The sequence below is a fragment of the Thamnophis elegans genome, chromosome Z (genome assembly GCF_009769535.1).
Source record: "Thamnophis elegans isolate rThaEle1 chromosome Z, rThaEle1.pri, whole genome shotgun sequence".
NCBI lineage: Eukaryota > Metazoa > Chordata > Lepidosauria > Squamata > Colubridae > Thamnophis > Thamnophis elegans.
The window spans coordinates 74,900,850-74,921,268 of NC_045558.1; the positions used below are offsets into that span (position 1 = coordinate 74,900,850).

Below are 20,419 nucleotides of genomic sequence, written 5' to 3' on the forward strand. Positions count from 1 at the left end.
GATGACAACTAAGTTCTTAACCTGGAACGTTAACGGTTTAAACTCCCCACAGAAAAGGAAGAAAATAAATCATTATTTGAAACAATTTAAGAATGACATAATTTGCCTGCAAGAGACTCATATTAGATCAACTGACCAGAAATATTTGATCAATACAAGACTTAGACAACACTTTGTAGCTTCTGCCCCTGAGAAGAAAAATGGTATAGTTATTTACTTAAGAAAGGACATGAAAGCCGAATTAATTGAAGCAGATTCTCAAGGAAGTTATATTGCAATAGAACTGGTATTAGAAGGGAAAAAGATACTTCTAATGGGAAAATATGCTCCCAATCAACAAGAAGACAAATTTTATAAAATGCTCCATACTAAGTTAATACATTGGGACTATAGATCTTGCATATTATTGGACGACTGGAACGGTGTTATGGATACCAAGAAAGATAAGAAGGGTCTTCTGCAAAATATCCAAAGGCAAGCGAAACTACCCAAGTCCTTCTTTGATATGATGGATGATTTCAAACTGAGATATTTGGCGAGAAAGGAATGCAGAAGAACATGACTTTACATTTTTCTCCGATAGACATCAATCCTTTTCTAGGATTGATTTTATATTAACAACTAATGATTTGCTTTCTAGGGTAAAGAAGACGAAGATATGTTCTAAAGCTTTATCAGATCATAATCCGGTTTGGATGGAGCTGGAATTTGGGATGGAAGCAAGAAGGAATTGGAGATTAAATGAAAATTTATTTAGATATGAGAAAAATATTAATGAATGTAAAAAACTGTTAAGAGAATATTTTGTTTTTAATATGAGTAAGGGCACATCTATGGAAATGGTCTGGGATGCAAGTAAAGCTTACATGCGAGGAGTCCTAATAAATTTAAATAGGTTACATAGATGTAAACAGGGGGGAAAAAGAACTGAACTAAAGGAAGAAATTAGGAAGAGGGAACAGGAGTTAATATTAAACCCAGGAGATAAGAAGATTAAAAAAGCAATTACTTTATTAAGAGCGCAATTTACCGTATATACTCGAGTATAAGCCGAGTTTTTCAGCCCACTTTTTGGGCTGAAAAAAGCCACCTCGGCTTATACTCGAGTCGTAGGACTCCAAGTCCCATCCCCTCTGCCCGTCCCCGCCAGCGCAGCCCCTGCCACATCAGCCGGAATCTAATTCAAGAGATCTTAATCTTGACAGCGTTGTTGGGATCTGCGGGTGAAATTACTTTAATCAGTGGGGTAAAGTTCTTTCTTTCGCTCGCCCGAGCTCTGATGAGGGGGAAAGAGAGGACTTTCCTTATGCCCGCATCAGAGCTTGGGGGGGGGGGGAAAGGACTTTACCCCATTGATTAAAGTAATTTCACCCACAGATCCCAACAACGCTGTCAAGATTAAGATCTCTTGAATTAGATTCCGCTGATGAGGCGGGCGGCGCGGATTGTAGCAGGGATGACCACCGATTGCAGCCTGGCTGCGCTGGCGGGGACGGGCGGGGTGGGATGGGACTCCCCACTCGCCAAGATCGTAGGACTCCAAGTCCCATCCCCTCCGCCCGTCCCCGCCAGCGCAGCCCCTGCCACATCAGCCGGAATCTAATTCAAGAGATCTTAATCTTGACAGCGTTGTTGGGATCTGCGGGTGAAATTACTTTAATCAGTGGGGTAAAGTCCTTTCTCCCCCCCCCCCCAGCTCTGATGCAGGCGTAAGAAAAGTCCTCTCTTTCCCCCTCATCAGAGCTCGGGCGAGCGAAAGAAAGAACTTTACCCCACTGATTAAAGTAATTTCTTCACCGCAGATCCCAACAACGCTGTCAAGATTAAGACCTCTTGAATTAGATTCCGCTGATGCGGCAGGCGGCGCGGATTGTAGCAAGGATGGCCACCGATCGCAGCCCAATTGCGCCAGGGGGTTCCGCTGGTTGGAAGAAAGTCCTTCGCGCCAAGCGCTTTCCCCTCCCAACCGCACCCCTCTTGCGTTCTTCGGCCCGCTGAACCAATGGGGGCCTGGGGTAGGCGGAGCCCAGCGAGCCTCCCGGGCCGAGAAATTGGAAGGAGCGAAGTTGCGAACGCTCCGAGGAGTGAGTAAAGCGCCGCGCTCGGAGGAAGTAGCGGCACATGATTGGAGCGGGAAGAGGGCTGAGTTGGGGCATCCTCGGCATCCCCCGGGTGATCTCTGGGCCCCCGGCTTCCCCATCTCCTCTGCTATGGGGAGACGTGCATCATAATGTTGTAAGCCGCCCGGAGTTACCTGTGTGTGAGGTGGGCTGCCCTATGCATTTGCATGTGTGCGCTGGAGAGAGAGTGAAAAAGAGAGGGAGAAATAATTATATTAATTAGATAGATCAGTGTTTCTCCACCTTGGAGACTTGAAAGTGTGTGGACTTCAACTCCCAGAATTCTGGGAGTTGAAGTCCACATACTTTCAAGTCTTCAAGGTGGAGAAACACTGAGATAGATGATAATGAGATGAGGGAGGGAGAGGGAGAGAGAGAAAGCGAGACCATAACTAGATAGACAGATAGGCAGGCTGTATAATTAATGGACAGGTTGTATATTCAATGGGCACAGGCAGGCTGTATATTTAATGGGCACAGGCAGGACACTGGTAGAATGTATATTATGAGCCCTAAAACAGGCTGCTCTATGCAAACAGTCATGTCATCACTTTCTGTAATATCAGCCTGCATTAGGCCTCAAAAAATACGGTACCCGAACAAGTCTTTTTTTTTTTTTATCCTGTTAGAAATGGATCCCAATACTTCTACCGGTAATCCTGGACCAAAAGAAAAACACAGGTCATTCGAAGCTGGTTTCAAACTTAAGGTTGTGTCAAGAGCAGAAGAAAGAAATAACAGTATTGCAAGTAAGGAATTTTGTGTTGATGAAAAACAAGTGAGGGAATGGCGGAAAAAGAAAGCTGACTTGGAAAAGATTCCAAAGGCAAAAAAAGCTCAACGTGGTTTAACAACTTCATATGGGGCTCTAGAGACTGAATTGCATAAATGGGTTATGGAGTGTCGTCAAAATGGTTACTGCGTAACACGCATGGGAATTCGCTTACGTGCCCTTCAAATGGCACAAGATGACAAATTAAAAGCACCAGGCATTGAAAAATTTGTTGCGTCAGCAGGATGGTGTACCCGCTTCATGAATAGGTTTGCCCTATGTTTGCGGCAAAGAACAAAGATTTCACAGAAGTTGCCAAAAGACCTTGATGAAAAAGTGATGTCATTCCATTCATTCATCATAAAACAAAGAAGGATCCATAACTATGACCTGGGAGATATTGGAAATATGGATGAAACACCTATGACCTTTGATCTTCCAAGCAACAGAACTGTGGCAAGTTTGGGAGACAAAACTATTTTTCTCAAAACCACAGGAAATGAAAAAAAAACATTTCACAGTTGTTCTGTCATGTTTGGCTAATGGAACTAAGCTGCGGCCTGTCATTATTTTTAAAAGAAAGACCTTGCCTAAAAAGGTCAAATTCCCACCACGAATTACAGTGCGCGCACATATTAAAGGCTGGATGGATGAAGACGGAACAAAAAAATGGCTGGAAGAAATTTGGAAAGAACGACCAGGAGCAGCCTTAAAGAAAAAACCATCATTGCTAGTTTGGGATATGTTCAGAGCCCACACATCTGATGACATTAAAAAAATGGCAAAATCTTCTCAAGTTACTTTGGCCGTTATTCCAGGTGGGCTTACATCTGTATTGCAACCGCTAGATGTGTGTTTAAATAAACCTTTTAAAGACCGTGTGAGAAAGATGTGGCATGAATGGATGTCATCTGGTCAAGCCCGACTGACAAAAGGTGGAAATCTGATGAAGCCCGACATAGAATTGATAGCAAAGTGGGTTCGTGATGCATGGGAAGAGATTCCGGAGAACATGGTGCAACGCGCCTTCAAGAAATGTGGCATTAGTAATGCTATGGATGGCAGTGAAGACAGCACTTTGTATGAGTTTTGAAGGATTTTAACTCGTGTGTTTTAGCTTGGTTGCTGAATGAGCTAAGGTTTTTGTACTTTTAAAGTTATTGTTGATACCATATTGTTTTTATTGACCCTCTTTTCCACTTACAGAGCTAGTTTACTGTTTTTCTTTGAAATAAATATTCAAAAACATTATTGGTATCTATTTTTATTTTTGAAATTTACCGGTAGCTGCTGCATTTCCCACCCTAGGCTTATACTCGAGTCAATAACTTTTCCAGTTTTTTGTGGTAAAATTAGGTGCCTCGGCTTATATTCGGGTCGGCCTATACTCGAGTATATACGGTAATATGCTGATGTCAGACCAGGTGGCTACTAATTTGTTATATGCAAAACATAATACTTTTTGTAATGCAAACAAATCTGGTAGATGGTTAACATATCTGATTAGGAAGAAACAGAAATCTCACAATATATAGAAATTACATTATAAAGGGAAGGAAGTCTATCAACAGGATGAGATTCAAAAGGTCTTTCGTGAATTTTTCACAGGATTGTACATGAATAACAAAATACAAGGTTTAGATATAGATAGATACCTGGATAAAGAAAAAAATACCCATAGTTAAAGACGAGCAGAGGGAGAGATTGAATCAACCAATAACTTCGGGGGAAATTCTCCAAGTAATTAAACAGCTAAAGGTAGGGAAAGCACTGGGTACAGACGGTTTGACAGCGGCTTATTACAAAAATTTACAATTATAAATGGTAGAACACCTTAAGGAACTATTTAATAAGATTCGAAGGGAAGGGAAGGTACCCCCATCTTGGAAGACAGCCTTCATATCCATGATACCATAAGAAGATCAAGATCTTAGTCAACCAAAAAATTACAGACCTATATCATTACTTAACATAGATTATAAAATTTTCACTAAAATACTAGCGAATAGGTTAATGTTGGTTATTCAGCAATTGATTCATAATGATCAAACCGGTTTTATACAAGGGAGACAAATGAGAAGTAATGTAAGACAAATTGTTAATATACTGGAATACTTGGGAAAGAATAATCAAATCCCTGCAGCGCTTATATTTCTAGATGCCAAGAAAGCCTTTGATCGAGTGAACTGGCAATTTTTAATGAAAATAATACCAAAAAAAAGCAAATAGGAGAGCATTTTTTACAATCAATTAAATCAATATATCAGGAACAAACAGCACAAATTATAGTCAATGGAAGTTAACAGACCCATTTAAAATCGAGGCAGGGTTGTCCCTTATCCCCATTACTGTTTATCATAACCCTGGAACTATTCTTGAATAAAATAATGGGAATCAGACAACTTACAGGGAATCAAGATTAGGCACCAAGAATATAGAATACGTATTTTTGCGGACAATTTGGTTATAACAATAACCCAACCACAGGAATCCAGTAAGGTTATAATGAATATGATTAATCAATATGGCCAAGTGTCTGGTTTTAAAATAAATTTAGGGGAAACAAAGATGCTAGTTAAAAATATAAACACTAAACAAAGGGAAGAATTAGAAGGAACGACAGGATGTGAAATAGTTAAAAAGGTTAAATATTTAGGAATCCATATTTCAACCTCAAATGGGAAATTATATAAGTATAATTATGAGCCATTATGGTGCAGCATACAAACAGATGAAAAATTGGGGAAAATTACAATTATCTTTGTTGGGAAGAATAGAGCAGTGAAAATGAATGTTCTACCTAAATTTTTATTTCTCTTTCAAATGATACCAATACTTTAAAAAGATGCAAATTTGTTAGAATGGCAGAAGGGCATTAACAAATTTGTTTGGGCAGGGAAGAAGCCGAGAATAAAATTAGAAATAATGCAAGATTTGCGTGAGAGAGGAGGTTTGACATTGCCCAATTTAAAACTATTATGAAGCAGTAGTTTTATCAATAATCAGTGACTGGATTAATTTAACAGATGATAGAATACTTAATATCGAAGGGCATGATTTGGTATATGGTTGGCATGCTTACCTGCTACATGACAAAAAGGTAGACAAGAATTTTAAAAGTCATATTTTAAGGAGTGCTCTACTGCGGGTCTGGAAAAAATATCAATACAAACTAAATGACAAGATACCTATGTGGGCAATAGAAAACATAAATATAGTACAAAAACAGGATTTGACTACATACAGACAGCTTCTTACCTTAGAAAGAGGTGTATTGCAATTAAAACCCTTGAATGTACTAAAAGAGGAAAAGGTAATTCAAACATGATTTCAGTATGGTCAGTTACAGGCCAGATGGAAAAAAGATAAAAAAATTGGTTTTACGCAAAATGAGGATAATTTACTAAAACAAATTAGGGATCAAAGTCCAATGCATAGAGAGATTATATAATGTATTAATAGAAATGGATTCGGAAACAGAATTAGTTAAAGACTGTATGATAAAGTGGGCACAAAATTTTGAAGAACCAGTAATGTTGGATACATGGGAAAAGATATGGGTAAGAAATGTAAAATTTACACAAGCCCAAAATTTGAGAGAAAACTTTTATAAGATGTTTTATAGATGGCATCTAGATCCTTAAAAATTAGCCTGTACGTATCCAAATTTACAATCTAAATGCTGGAGATGTGATTGTGCTGATGCTATGTATGATCACATATGGTGGACTTGTAAAAAGGTTAAAGCATTTTGGATAAAAATATGGTGGATTTTGCAAAATATTCTTTAAAAAATGATAAAGTTTACCCCTCAGTTATTCTTGTTAGGTATAATTACTGATTGTACAGTTATAGAGAATAACCTGATTTTGCATTTAATAATGGCAGCAAGACTGTTGGTGGCGCAATACTGGAAGAAGGAAGATTTGCCTACTATTCAAGAACGGACATTAAAAGTAACAAACCTAGCAGAGATGGCTAAAATATCAGCATATCTCAAGGATCATTCAACTGAGAGATATAAACTGGAGTGGAGAAAATGGATTGACTATATTCAAAATAAATATGGGACTAAGAAATTCCAGATAGTTTATGACTGAAGAAACAAGGAATGATATAATCTGTTTAGACTTAGCCTAGCTAAGAGGAGTTAAAGCTCAAATGAAAGATGATATCAACTTTTTTAAAGTTCATTTTAGAACATCTTTGTTAAAGATTTATACCCTGTATTGGTTCTGGGAAGTCGGGGGGGGGGGAGGTTGGGGGGGGGAGGGAGGTAAACATTTATAAAAGTTTTTTTTCCCTAAAATTTTCAATAAAAAAAATAAATAAAAAAAATATGGCCAGATACAGGTGATCTGTTAATCCATGTTTTGTGGCTTGGCTTCATCAATATTAATATCCAGTTGTGAAAATATATTATTTTATGTCCATGTGAAATTGAAGACAATTTTGTTTTCTTCTTTCCTAGTGTATCCAAAGTATAATCCCATGAATATGAATGAAGAAAAAAATCAGTTGTATCAGCAGCTAAATAATTTTCTGTCCTTGAATCTGTGGTAGTTGATGATGAGTAGGTGTGACTTCTTCATAGGTCCAAATTAACACTCTAGTTAGTTTCCAGGAAACAGCCCCTCTGTGTCTTTTGATTTTGGATAGCTAATCCCACAAATAACATAATGTAAATGTCTTTAAAGCAAAACTATGAATCTTCCAGAATTTGTTATCTAGCAATCATGTTCACTGTATTCTGAGGTTCTACTTTCCTGCTAATTTTTAATTCTTAAAATTCTTAGTTTTTCCATTGCTATCCCCAGATGTCGATCCTATGAAGATTGTTGTGGTTCAAGATGCTGCGTGAGAAGTCTGTTGATCCAGCGACTATGGTATTTTTGGTAAGTTGGTAAGCAACTAGCAAGGTTAATGTGATATCCATGAAGTGTTCCTTTGTGGTTAATTTACTATGAACATTAATTTAAGTGCCTAAGGCAGCTTTCTAAATCAGTCAGACAAGAATTCCTGTATTCCTTTGACAGACGGATTTAAGTAATTAATATAACCTGATACTTGCCTTCATGTAAGTAAGCTTCATTCTGTTCAGTGGGCCATAATATCCAATAAATATGGGTATAACAAGAATAAAAGATTAAATCTGAAACAAGAGTTTTCTTTTGGGCATATACAAGCTTAGAATGAGTCAAGGCAAGCACCTCTTCCACACCATGAAGTCTCTCCCTGGTCATTCCTTCTTTCTTTTAGATGCATTCTCTAACTCCCTAAAGATCAGAAGCTGTTCCGCTCACTCAAACCAACCTGGGATTGAGCAGTCCTCAAAGACTAGGTGTCTATTATGTGAACATGCAACAATTATTAGTTTCATTGTCCCAGATAGCCCTGAGTCTTCCGGGAATAGGGTGGCATACAAGCCAAATAAATGAAATCAAATCAAATTAAATCAAATCTTTGAGACATGGAAAGTTTGTGGAAAAAACTCTTAATAATTTTCACCTCCAAAATGTTCAAATCCTCTCTTCTTACTGTGCATGCCCAAGATGGTGTCCTGTCGTGTTTGAGGAGAGCTTCGGGGAGATGATTGTCCTTCTACGGGGCTTGCTGGGGTACCCTATTCCATCTTTGGTTCCAGGTCTAGCTATGAGAACTTCCAGGAACCTCGGGGATACCCTTGAGCTGCGATTTACTGCTTCATAGCCGGAACATCATGAGTGAAAGGGGGCAGCTGGCGGTGAGAGAATGAAGATCGTCAGCGGCTGCCGATGTGGGTGCGGTCAGCGGCTGCGGCGGGGCGCCCGGCTCGGGATCTCTGCAGCCAGTGTGGATGGGAACACCCAGCCTGAGGTCTCTGAAGCCAGCGTGGGTTTGCTCAGCAACAGCAGCGGGTCGCCCGGCTTAGGACTTCTGCAGCAGACGTGGATGGGCTCAGTGCCAGCTTCCTACTACCCCCCCTCCTTGAACACAGCTGGCATGGATGTGGTCATCAGAACGCCCAGCCTGGGTGCGCTCAGCAGCAGCGGTGGTGGATCGCCCAGCTTGGGATCTCTGCAGCCGGTGTGGGTGTGCCCAGCAGCAGCTTCCCGCTACCTCCCCTTGAACACTGTCGGCTCCCCCTCCATGGACATGTTATCTCCTCATTCCATCTCTCCGTGATGTCATCCCATTTGGTTGATGCCACATTCTCCTCTTTGCTATACTGCGACAGAACTTTATTCCCTTCGGGAACTCCCCCTTTCCCGGGGATGGCCTTCTTGCCTATCAAGACGCTTCCTCAATGACGGATTTTGGGATCCCGAGAGGTGGCATGCCAAGAAGAGACTGCTTAGGGGTTTTTTACAGGGGTTTTTAAATCAAATTTTAAGGAGAGGGCGGGGGGTTGATACGGATTGCTCAGACAGGCTTGGGGCGGGAGTCTGCCAGGGCACAGGCCAGAGCTAACTAAGGGGTGCGGGTCGGGAATGCTGGGAAGGGTTGGGATTCCGGGGGTGATGTTAAGCCATTCCATTAGGGGGTCCACCATCTCTACTATTTGTGGGAGAGGCAGATATGGTGGGGGTCGAGGGCCAAATTATGTTCAGGGGACACGGGTCTGCTGATTAAGAGCGATTGCACATTCTGACCCTCATCACCCTTCTCACACCCCTGGGAGCTCGGGATTACAGGACCCTGGTCTCCGGCTGGTGTCGCTTAATGCCAGGTCCGTGGTACATAAGGCTCCCCTCATTTACGACCTCATACAAGAGGGTGGAGCGGACCTGGCGTGCATTACAGAGACTTGGTTGAGCCTCGAGGGGGGTGTTCCCCTTAGTGAATTATGCCCACCAGGCTTCCGGGCATTTCACCAGCCGAGAGCCCAGGGCAGGGGTGGGGGGTGGCGATGGTTATTAGGGAAAGTCTCAGACCTCAGGAGGTCACTGTGCCTCAGATAGGCAGGTGTGAGTCCCTTTTTGTGAAATGGGGCCTTGGAGTTCAAGTAGGCCTTTTTGTTACGTACCTGTCTCCCTGCTACATTTCATCGGCCCTGCCGGAGCTGCTAGATGTGTTAGCTGGATTGGCGGTTGATTTCTCCAGGCTTATGATCCTGGGGGATTTCAATCTGCCTTCCATTGGCGAGACATCTGAGTTGGCTTGGGAGTTCATGGCTTCCATGACGGCTATGGACCTAACTCAGTTAATTCAAGACCCCACCCATAATGGGGGAATGCGTGCTTGACCTGATTTTTGTCTCTGGGCAGTGGATGAATGATCTAGATTTAGGGGATATTTCTATCCAACCCTTGTCATGGTCAGATCATTTCCTCATCAGGCTTGACTTCCATACTGCAGGGAGGCAGAACCGACTAGATGGTTCCGCCCCAGGCGCCTGATGGACCCTGAAAGGTTCCTGATGGAGCGTGGGACTTTTCCTGAATCCCTTGCTCACAACTCGACCGAAGCCCTAGTGGAAGCCTGGGATAGGGTGGCCAATGGGGCTTTGGATCATGTTGTGCCTTTGCGGCCTCTGACCTGGTGTCGATCCCGGGTAGCTCCCTGGTTTACCGAGGAGCTCCGGGAGATGAAATGCCGGAAAAGATGCCTAGAGAGTGGTTGGAGGGCCAGCCAATCCGAATCTGATTGAACACTAGTAAGGATTCATATTAAATCCTACTTAGTGGCGATAGAAGCGGCAAAACGGCAACATTTTTCCGCTCTTATTGCGTCCGCAGATAACTGCCCACCCTGTTTAGGGTGATCCGCTCCTTACTTAACCAAGGAGCTGGGAAAGACCCCTTGCAGGGTAGGGCTGAAGAATTTGTTCAGTATCTGCAGGATAAAATCGCTCAGATCCGGATGGGCCTGGACTCTGACTGGGTAGATTCGGGCGAGTCGACGGGGATGAATCTTGTGGAGACCATCCGGGATGAGTTTGATCCTGTGACCCCCGAGGGCATGGACAGGATTATGGGGAGACTCAGTGCTGCCACTTGTGTGCTGGACCCGTGTCCCTCTTGGTTAGTCTCGGCTTCCTGGGAGGTGACTTAAGGCTGGCTCCAGGCGATTACCAACACTTCTTTGAGAGAGGGGTTCTTTCCCACCGCCTTGAAGGAGGCAGTGGTGAGGCTCCTCCTTAAGAAGCCTTCCCTGGACCCAGCTTTTTTAGCCAACTATCGTCCTGTCTCCAACGTTCGCTTTGTAGCAAAGGTTGTTGAGAATGCGGTAGCACATCAGCTTCCCCAGTCCCTGGATGAAGCTTACCTGGATCCTTTTCAGTTGGGTTTCAGGTCCGGATACAGCAGGGAGATGGCATTGGTCATGTTGGTCGATGATCTCTTGCGGGCCCGGGGTAGGGGCTGTTCCTCTGTCCTGGTCCTATTAGACCTCTCAGCAGCTTTCGATACCATCGACCATGGTATCCTTCTGTGACGACTCGAGGGGTTGGGAGTGGGGGGCACCGTTTTACGGTGGTTCTCCTCCTACCTGTCGGATCAGTCGCAGTTTGTGTTGACTGGAGGGCAGGGATTGACCCCGAGGCGCATCACTTGTGGGGTGCCCCAGGGGTCGGTTCTCTCACCCTGTTCAACATATATATGAAACCACTGGGTGAGATCATCTGTGGTTTTGGGGTACGGTATCATCAATATGCTGATGATACCCAACTTTTCTTCTCTACCCCAAACCACCCAAACGATGACCTCGACGTGATGTCCCAATGCCTGGAGGCTGTGCGGATCTGGATGGGGAGGAACAGGCTCAAGCTCAATCCCTCCAAGACGGAGTGGCTGTAGTTTCCATCATCCTGATTCGTACATCTTGTTCCATCTTTGACAATAGGGGGATACATTTTAGCCTCCTGGATATGCGGCTTAGTTTAGAAGAACACCTGATGGCTGTGACCAGAGGGGCTTTTTACCAGGTTCGCCTGGTATGTCAGTTGTGCCCCTTTCTGGATCGAGATGCTCTTTGCACAGTCACCCATGCCCTCGTCCTTTCTCGCCTGGACTACTGTAACACTCTCTACATGGGGCTGCCCTTGAAGAGCACCTGGAAGCTTCAACTGGTCCAGAATGCAGCTGCGCGGGTTGTCATGGGGGCACCCAGGTACTCCCATGTTACACCTCTTTTAGGCAGCCTGCACTGGTTGCTGGTTGTCTTCCGGGTGCGATTCAAGGTACTAATTACGACCTTTAAAGCGCTCCATGGCTTAGGCCCAGGGTACCTGCGAGACCACCTACTGCCACTAGTAGCCTCCCATCGTCCAGTGTGATCCCACAGAGTTGGCCTCCTCAGGGTGCCGTCGGCCAGACAGTGTCGACTGGTGACCTCCAGGGGGAGAGCCTTCTCTGTGGGAGCGCCCTCCCTCTAAAATGAGCTGCCCCCAGTTTCGTATAATCCCCGATCTTCGGTCCTTCTGATGCTCCCTAAAAAGTTGGCTTTTCCAGCAAGCCAGCCTGGCCTGAACAAAACAAATCAAAGTATTGATTATTGTTAATTTTAATTTTAATTCTTTTTTTAAAAAAAGTGTCATTGTTAATTTTAATTGGGTTTGGGATATCCTATTTAATTTCTTTTTAACTTTTGTAGTATGTGTTTCTTTTAATATTGTACGCCGCCCTGAGTCCTTGGGAGAAGGGTGGCTTATAAATCGAATAAACCTTAAACCTCAAACCTCAAATATTTGGCCAACTGGATATATTTGGCACCAAAAAACTAATGCTAAGCAAGATGAAATTTATATACCCTGCCTAAACGGTACTTGAAGCATAGTCAAAAAAGTTTAGCATTTCTCTAAGATTTATGGATCATTGATTAATTACTTGTACTGGAATCAATAATTAACTATATAGTAAATAACTAAAGATTTTTTAAACCTGTTTTTCTGTTCAGGTTCCTTCTGATGATGGGAGTTCTATTTTGCTGTGGGGCTGGTTTCTTTATCCGAAGAAGGATGTATCCTCCACCACTGGTTGATGAAACAACTTATAATGTGTCGTTCACTCGGCCACCTAACTCCAGTACACCAGGTTAGAGATTGTCAGGGCTGCTTCCATCAGTAACCAAGAAAGAAACCACTCAACTCCATTTTGCAGAATTAAGAGTACTTTTACTGGTTATGAGTAGATAGTAGCTAGCAAAGCAAGATCTGAGGCAAAAGTGCGTGTAATCATAGATATCAATATATGACCCAACTCCCTCCCCTTGGTAACTCCATTCCGTAGTCCAATCCGTGCACTCCACAAGTGTCATGTGGGAGACATCTTCAAAAATCATAATCAGGTTGGTATGCCGGACAGTTGGCCTTGGCGGCAACTCCTCTATCAGCAGCATGCACAGTAGATGGCAAGAACAACTCCCTTTTCACAGTCACTCCAGCACTGACACTCCCCCACGCAAATACCATGCCCTCCCTCCCTGTTTCAATGGCAGCCGAAAGCAAGCAGCAAAACAGAGGCTGACATTGATTTTAATTGCCCTATCAGGTTTACACCTATTGCTCAATAATATAGTAATTATTTATTTCAATAATTACTGCCAGGTACTCACTGATTTGATTGTAAGGTAATCTAATGCATTACCTTATGAAATTTGCCAGACATCTTAAAAGACTTAAAAGGCAGATTGAAGAAGTATAATTTCAAGACAATTTTTTTGCCATGAAAGAATGGTGTGATTACAAAGGATCATACAAATAAAAAGTTAAAACCCGGGTTAAGGCCATTTAGACTATCTCAATGCAAGTTAAAGCCATAGTTGTTCAACTTAAATATCTCCAATAAAGGAGAGACCATCCAAAGCAGACAGATTTGCTATTTGAAATTATCTATTAACCAATTTCTTCTAATATATTGCCAGAATGTAATAAAACTGAAGAAACAGTAGACCACCTAATAGGTTATTCAGAGATGGGCGCAAATATTTTTGTGCACCGAACTGGCACACAATGGCAGTAATGCCGGCAGCAACCCACCCCTGAAGTTATTGCAAAGTCACAAAGACTGCCTATAAACAACAGCATGACAAAGTAGCTATAATATTGCATTGGAATATCTGCAAAAAATACCATTTGCCTATAAGCAAGAACTGCTGGGATCACAAATAGGCAAAATAATAGAAAAGAAAGAAACTAAATTGTTCTGGGATTTTTAAAATGAAATTTCAATTTGAAACAGAACACCTTAGACTTAACATAGTTAAGGGATGGCTGTTAGTGAAAAAGAAGATAAAAGCACAAATATTTTAAATTACTTTTTCCATGGAATAAAACACGAATATGTCTAAGAAACCCAAACGCATCAATGGTTTCATTCAGTTATCAAGCCAGTCCACTCAAAATGTAAATACACTCTCACACATAGGATTCAAATGACACACTGGGAATTAAATATATTTATCTGTTTTTCTCCTTCCAGTTATTCACATATTAAAGTGAGTCATTTTATATTGTTGAATACATAGAAGAAAAGGGAAAATAAATTTAAATAGAGTTTAATAGTAAATATGTACTAAATAAAAATATAATTGAAGGGGCCATACCTTGAATAAGAAGTGATCTTTAAACATGTACTGTATGTACTATATGCTTCAAATTCAAACATAAATTGTTATTTTGTCCATGCATTATTGTGAGTGAAACAAATCTTTCTACTGTTGAAGAATAAGCCACCAGAAATACCAGTCCAAATTATATTATCTACTGGCAGATTTCAAATCTGTGGATTATAATTCAGAATTACATGAGCCTCTGTAAATGATGAGGAGAAAGGGGTGAATTGATACTATTAATGATTTGAAAGGAGTCATGATATCACATCATATAGGATGGTGAATACTTTCATAGAGGGGGCTCTGAGTACTACCAGTCAAAAGGTATGGCAGATCTATCTTACTCCATTTTTTTTTAGAAGAGCTTAAATATATAGAACAAAGAGTATGAAATTATTAGAGAATTATATTGTTCCAATAAAATATGAGACTATAGTAAATAAAAACTTACAATGAAACTGTACAATAAAACTTTATCTGAAAACGCTTACTTTTTCTGAGGGATGTCAACTTGGGAAACATTCCTGACCTGCTCTCTAGTTGCCATAGGCAGGGGGATGATGAATCGATCCTTGCAACTGCATCAAGGAACTTGCATTTCAGTCAAAACAAAGCACATTCCAGCTGGCAATGTCAAGGTCATCTCCATGGACACCCACAATGGCCAGAGAGAGTGACTTCTACAACCGGCGAAATTCATTGGGGAATGTGACTGATGACACACTTTGGGAGGAGGGAAACAGGGTCAGAGTCAAGGCACAAATTAAGTGAGGTCAGAATTGGCTTCACTTGGTCCGTGCCGACATGATGCTCCTGATAAACAACTGAATTTCTTTTTTAGCTTGGCTTGAGGGTCATGATTTAATTAGGGCATTGGTCGGAACCCTGACAAGGGGTATCATTGTAGCAACATTTTTTGAATAGAGTCATATTACCATCTAAATGCCAGATAATTGTCTAATGATTTCTGAAGAGTTTGAGAAATCCATTTTAATTTCAAAACAAACACTGCCTTATCTTTATAATATTCTAGTTTCTGCTTTATTCAGACTTTCTATGAACTGAACTTGGTTCTGTCTCACATTCTGTTATATAGGCTTTGTCACAGCATATGTATGATAATTCACTAAATACTAAGTTGGATGACTGATGTAAAAATGGTGAAAGAGGAATGAATAGAAACAAAGCTTGTAGATACAATTTGGCAAGTGCAACAGTTATGAATATCAAATTAATAGCTCAAAAAGAAGATAAATATTGTCTTATTTCTAAGCTGCCAAGAAAAAAGATCCACTTATTTCAGATTGCAGAAATCTGAACTTGTTGATGGGATATTTTTTATATTTAATATATAATTAAATGTATAGTTAATGTTAACTAATATAAAAAGCCTTGTGAATATAGCTTAATATAGCTCCAGAGTTACTTGTTCAACATGGTCACATTGATCAGCTTCTGATCTTTTCTATTATGTCTCGTTTTCAGGAGTCCAGCAGCCAGGAATGGCTTATTATGCAAATCCAGAAGGAATCATGATGAATCCTATGGCCATGAGTTACCATGTCCAACCTAAGTCTCCACAAATGAACCAGCTTTATCCCCGTCCACCTTCTTACTGCAACACCCCACCCCCATCATATGATCAGGCTGTGAAATCTTCCACATAATCTCTTTTTTGAAACCCGCAGGACCTTAGTCACAAAGAAGATAAATCGTGGGCTGAGCTGAAGACTTCTCAGACCTCTACCATCCTTTGCTATTGTTCCAACTAGAATACTTTGGACAATAATGATGGCACAGGACAAATTAAGTTTTGACATATTCAAAATAAAAGTTTTTTGTGTGCTTCCCTTCTGAAACTTATATTTAAATGCCCTTTGCCGGCCTTTTTAATTTATTTTCTTTATGATTTTGATGCATATAGTAACATGTTTGAGGGAACAAATGGTAGCAAACACAAAACAATTGAAAACTCTAGGAAGATATTGTATCATTTTACAAATGAAAAGAGAAAAAAATGATGATGACGGACTGAAGACAGTTGAATTAGTTGAAGCAGATGAACTTGTTAATAAAGCTTAGATAAATAACGTGTTGATAAAGGAAACTTGAAGGAACTGTAGTACACTATGTGGAAAACTTCATGTAAGAATAAAATCCCTTTGTTTCACTAGTACCAACATTGGAGGGAAGAATATTATAAAATCTCCTATCCTACCAGTTTGTTGAAGATGGGCTGCCAAAAATAAGAAAATACATTATCCTTTTGGGACTGCCTATTGTTGATTTGGGATGGAATGAAAAATGCTATTGAGGGTCAACAGTAATTTGTCAAGATAGAGTAATACAAAAATTAATGTCTAGAAAATACTGCTTATGTAAAGAAAAAGTTTGGAGTTTTTATATTGATTCAGGGGACCTTTTTACAACTGTGTTTTGGCATACACTGTTTTTAGAGATATTCCTAATTGGATATGAGGGGTGCATCCGAAACAAGAGAACTCAGTAAGAAATCCTAGTTGGTCTGATTAGAAACGTGGGCTTTGACATTGGAGACTTATTTCCACACAACTTTTTCCTGGGTTGGGGGTTGGGTACATGGTTATTTATTCAGAGTGAAAATCTTACTGAAATTGAGATTTGCGAGGTACTGAAAAGTGATTGCATATTCTCCAGTGTAATAACAGCATCATGTAGAAATCCACAGGCATAAATCTCATTGTATGAGTCTCAATTTCCATAGATTTTTCTCATTTGGCTGTTGACAGCCCAGGCTCAAAACCTGAACTCTGTATGATAGGGTGAGCTCCTGTTACTTTTCTCAGCTCCTGCCCACTTAGCAGTTCGAAAACATCCAAATGCAAGTAGATAAATGAATAACACTATGATGGGAATGTAACAGTGTTCCAGGTGCTTCAGCGTATAGTCATGTTGGCTATATGATCGCAGAAAATGTTTTTAGACAACGGTGGTCTCCTTGGCTAAGAAAAGAAATTGAGCACTGTCCCCTAAAGTCAGACATGACTGGACAGGGGAAACCTTTACCTTTACCAGCATTAGAAATATTTAGGAGCTCAGCTCCTAGATCTTTTTTCCACTAAAGAATAAATGAAACTTTCTCAAGGTTATTAGGATATATCTGGATAGTTTTTCTTTTAGCTAGGCTTCTGCAGCTAAAATGGGAAAGCTGGACAATTGTAAATTCTTCCCTTTATAAGTGATGTATAGCAGAATGACATTCAATTGAAGGGAGAAGAAAACGATATGATGCTATGGATGCTTATATGAATGGATAATATATCCACCATCTATCCATAACATTGCACTTTAAAAATGATTTTTTAAGGTAATCTGTAAGATCTGAAGGAGTATCTGAGAGGCACCTCCATCTTTGGAGTCAGTATTCAAATGAGACTTTGATTTTAATTAATTCAGTACTTTGAATGAATATATGTCATTTTCATTGTGTATTGGTCAAATGAATATATTTTGAAAAAAGTGAAACTGCACATTTACATTTTAGACATATATCTAAACTATTTTAAATATTTGTGTACAATATACAAAAGATTTGCATCAATGCAAACATATATGAGCAATTTTTATCAAGAAGCAAGATTGCTGGATCAGATTTTTTTCTACCTAAGCTTCTGTAATATATGAAACTTCCCTGAGGTTATAATTCTTAAAAATAGTAAGAAAGAAGTTATTGCTATTCAATTTCAGTGTCTTGCTTCTGAGTTGAGTGTAGATGATTAAATTCTAGATAATTTGCATTTCATGAATTTCAAGTTTACTTTATTAGCATTTCTTGAGTATTTAAATTGGGCTGCAGTTCCATTCTTCAGTTTCAGATGTAATCAAACTTTTGAACATTTTTTGAACTATACATCTCAACTTTAGCCTTTAATCTGAAATAACTATTTTATGTGCTGTTCCCTGAATATTACTTTTAGTTTTAATTACAAGGGTCAACTGCTGTGCTAGGTTAGAAACTTTGACAGGATCAAAGATAATATAATAACAATGTAATATCATCTTAAGATTGCAATGTTCAACCTGTAGAACCTTCATTCATGATGAAATATTATTTGTCAAGTTATTGTGATTGAATATAGTAAAGTAACAACTACTGAACAATAATGAAGTCTGAAAAAAATCAATTGATGCCCCAGTTCTTGAAAAAATACTTTTATTATGTATAGATCTATAGATTTGAGAAAGGAACTATTATTGTTGCAGTGGTTTTTGCTGCAGAATAAAACTTTAGTTAAATTCTTTCTGAAATTCACTGGTTTAAGAACACTAAGTAGCAAATGATAAAGTGAAAAGCCATTAGTACAAATTGAGTTAATGGGAATTTTATCTATTATCTTGCAAAATTAAGTCCTAAAGATATCAAAGAGAAATGATGACATATTGAGCCTTTTCACTTTATCAGATCATGATCTATTGATAGGCTCCAGATTTTTCTCAATGTAAAATAAGATTTCTCTAATGAGGAAACAACAATTGATTGAAGCTACAAAATGTGGTTGTAAAATTCAAAATCTGCAATTGTACAATTTTCAATTATATGCATCATTCATTCTAGCTTTGCTCTCAAAATCTATAAAAAAACAGCATAGTTATAATTACATGCCTGATTCAAAAAAATAACTTACAAAGTATAGCTGTAGGACTTATTTTGAGAATTCAAGATTAGAAAAAAGGACTAGAAAATACACATCATACAATACAATACTGTATGTATATTAAATTCTATTCTATTTTAATGATTCTTATTTTTAAAATAATACTTATCAAGAAGTTTCTAAGATACAAATATACCATAAAAACTATTTGTAGTTTTCTAAAAACATGTAGAAAATAATAAAATGTAGGCCATCCTTTTATAGAAAATGATTCAGCTCATATTCTATTATACATGTTGACGTGAGTTCCTTGCTATATACCCCCAGAGAGATATTTTAGCTATATAAAAGTTCCAATACACCAATATTAATCATTTTTGGAAAAATTGTGGGTCATTATTATGTAATTTAAGAGAACAGTTTGGTTCTCAAGTTATTACAGAGGAAGTTTACAAACATTTTGCTGCATAGTATCTATTACTTTGATTTATCACACAAACTGTATAATATGAATAAATTTTTGGGCTGTGTTTTTTCTAAGTGCAGGTAGGGATGGGATCACATGGAAAAAAGTCATGCATTAAAAATGAACACGTCAAGAAAAAGATTAATCCCATTTTGGTTCATTTTATGCATTGAAGAGTTTATGCATTTAACACACTGAAAAATCTTACAATGCCAAAATAGTTGAGATTGGTTCCAAACCTAAACATACAGATAAGATTCAATCTGAGAGAATTTAGCTGTTATAAAGAGCACTTTCCCTGTTGCTCCCCAGAAGACAGTAAAGTGTGTGTAAAGACTTGCAGAATTTTACCATAACTATTAACCTGAACAAAAAAATTAAAAAGGAAATTTCATAAAATGTAATAGACATAAGAATTACACCTCTTTTTGGAGTGTTAAAGCAGCAGCCTCTTCTGGAAGTGTGAATATATCTTTAAAGGTTGTTTTCTGGCTGTCAAATATGGGTTAATAATATACTTCACTGTATATGGGGAAAGTTGTGCAATGATTGTGCCAATCTCTCCAGAGCAAATATCTGCTCTAATGCTTTGAGAACTACTTGACTCATACAAATACATCTTATGGAGTTCCTTTATAAATGTTTCACATAGCTAGAATAATTATACATAGCCAGAAATATAATAGTAATGTGTCTATTTCACCTATAGTCCACATTTACCATAATACAATCCTTAGACATGTATGGGATTGAATGTATTGAGAAGCACAAATCAAATCTATCGTAGCTTTCTACATACTATGTAAGCAATTTCTCTTCCATTAATATAAGAGGATCAGTTCATCTGCATTTCATAATTGGTTGACTGGTACAATATTAGTTTATTTTGGTTGCA

At 39.4% G+C, this 20,419-nt stretch overlaps 1 protein-coding gene across 1 annotated transcript in view; it reads left to right on the plus strand.

Annotated features, from left to right (window-relative positions):
* Nucleotides 1-19,712, plus strand: part of VOPP1 (VOPP1 WW domain binding protein) — a 75,884-nt gene extending 56,172 nt beyond the window's left edge. Inside the window, exons 3-5 of the mRNA XM_032235607.1 lie at nucleotides 7,710-7,787; nucleotides 12,769-12,905; nucleotides 15,910-19,712. Coding sequence (XP_032091498.1) covers nucleotides 7,710-7,787; nucleotides 12,769-12,905; nucleotides 15,910-16,091 — 397 coding nt within the window. The 3' untranslated portion in view covers nucleotides 16,092-19,712. The remainder of the gene's footprint in view (nucleotides 1-7,709; nucleotides 7,788-12,768; nucleotides 12,906-15,909) is intronic.
* Nucleotides 19,713-20,419: the final 707 nt, after the last annotated feature.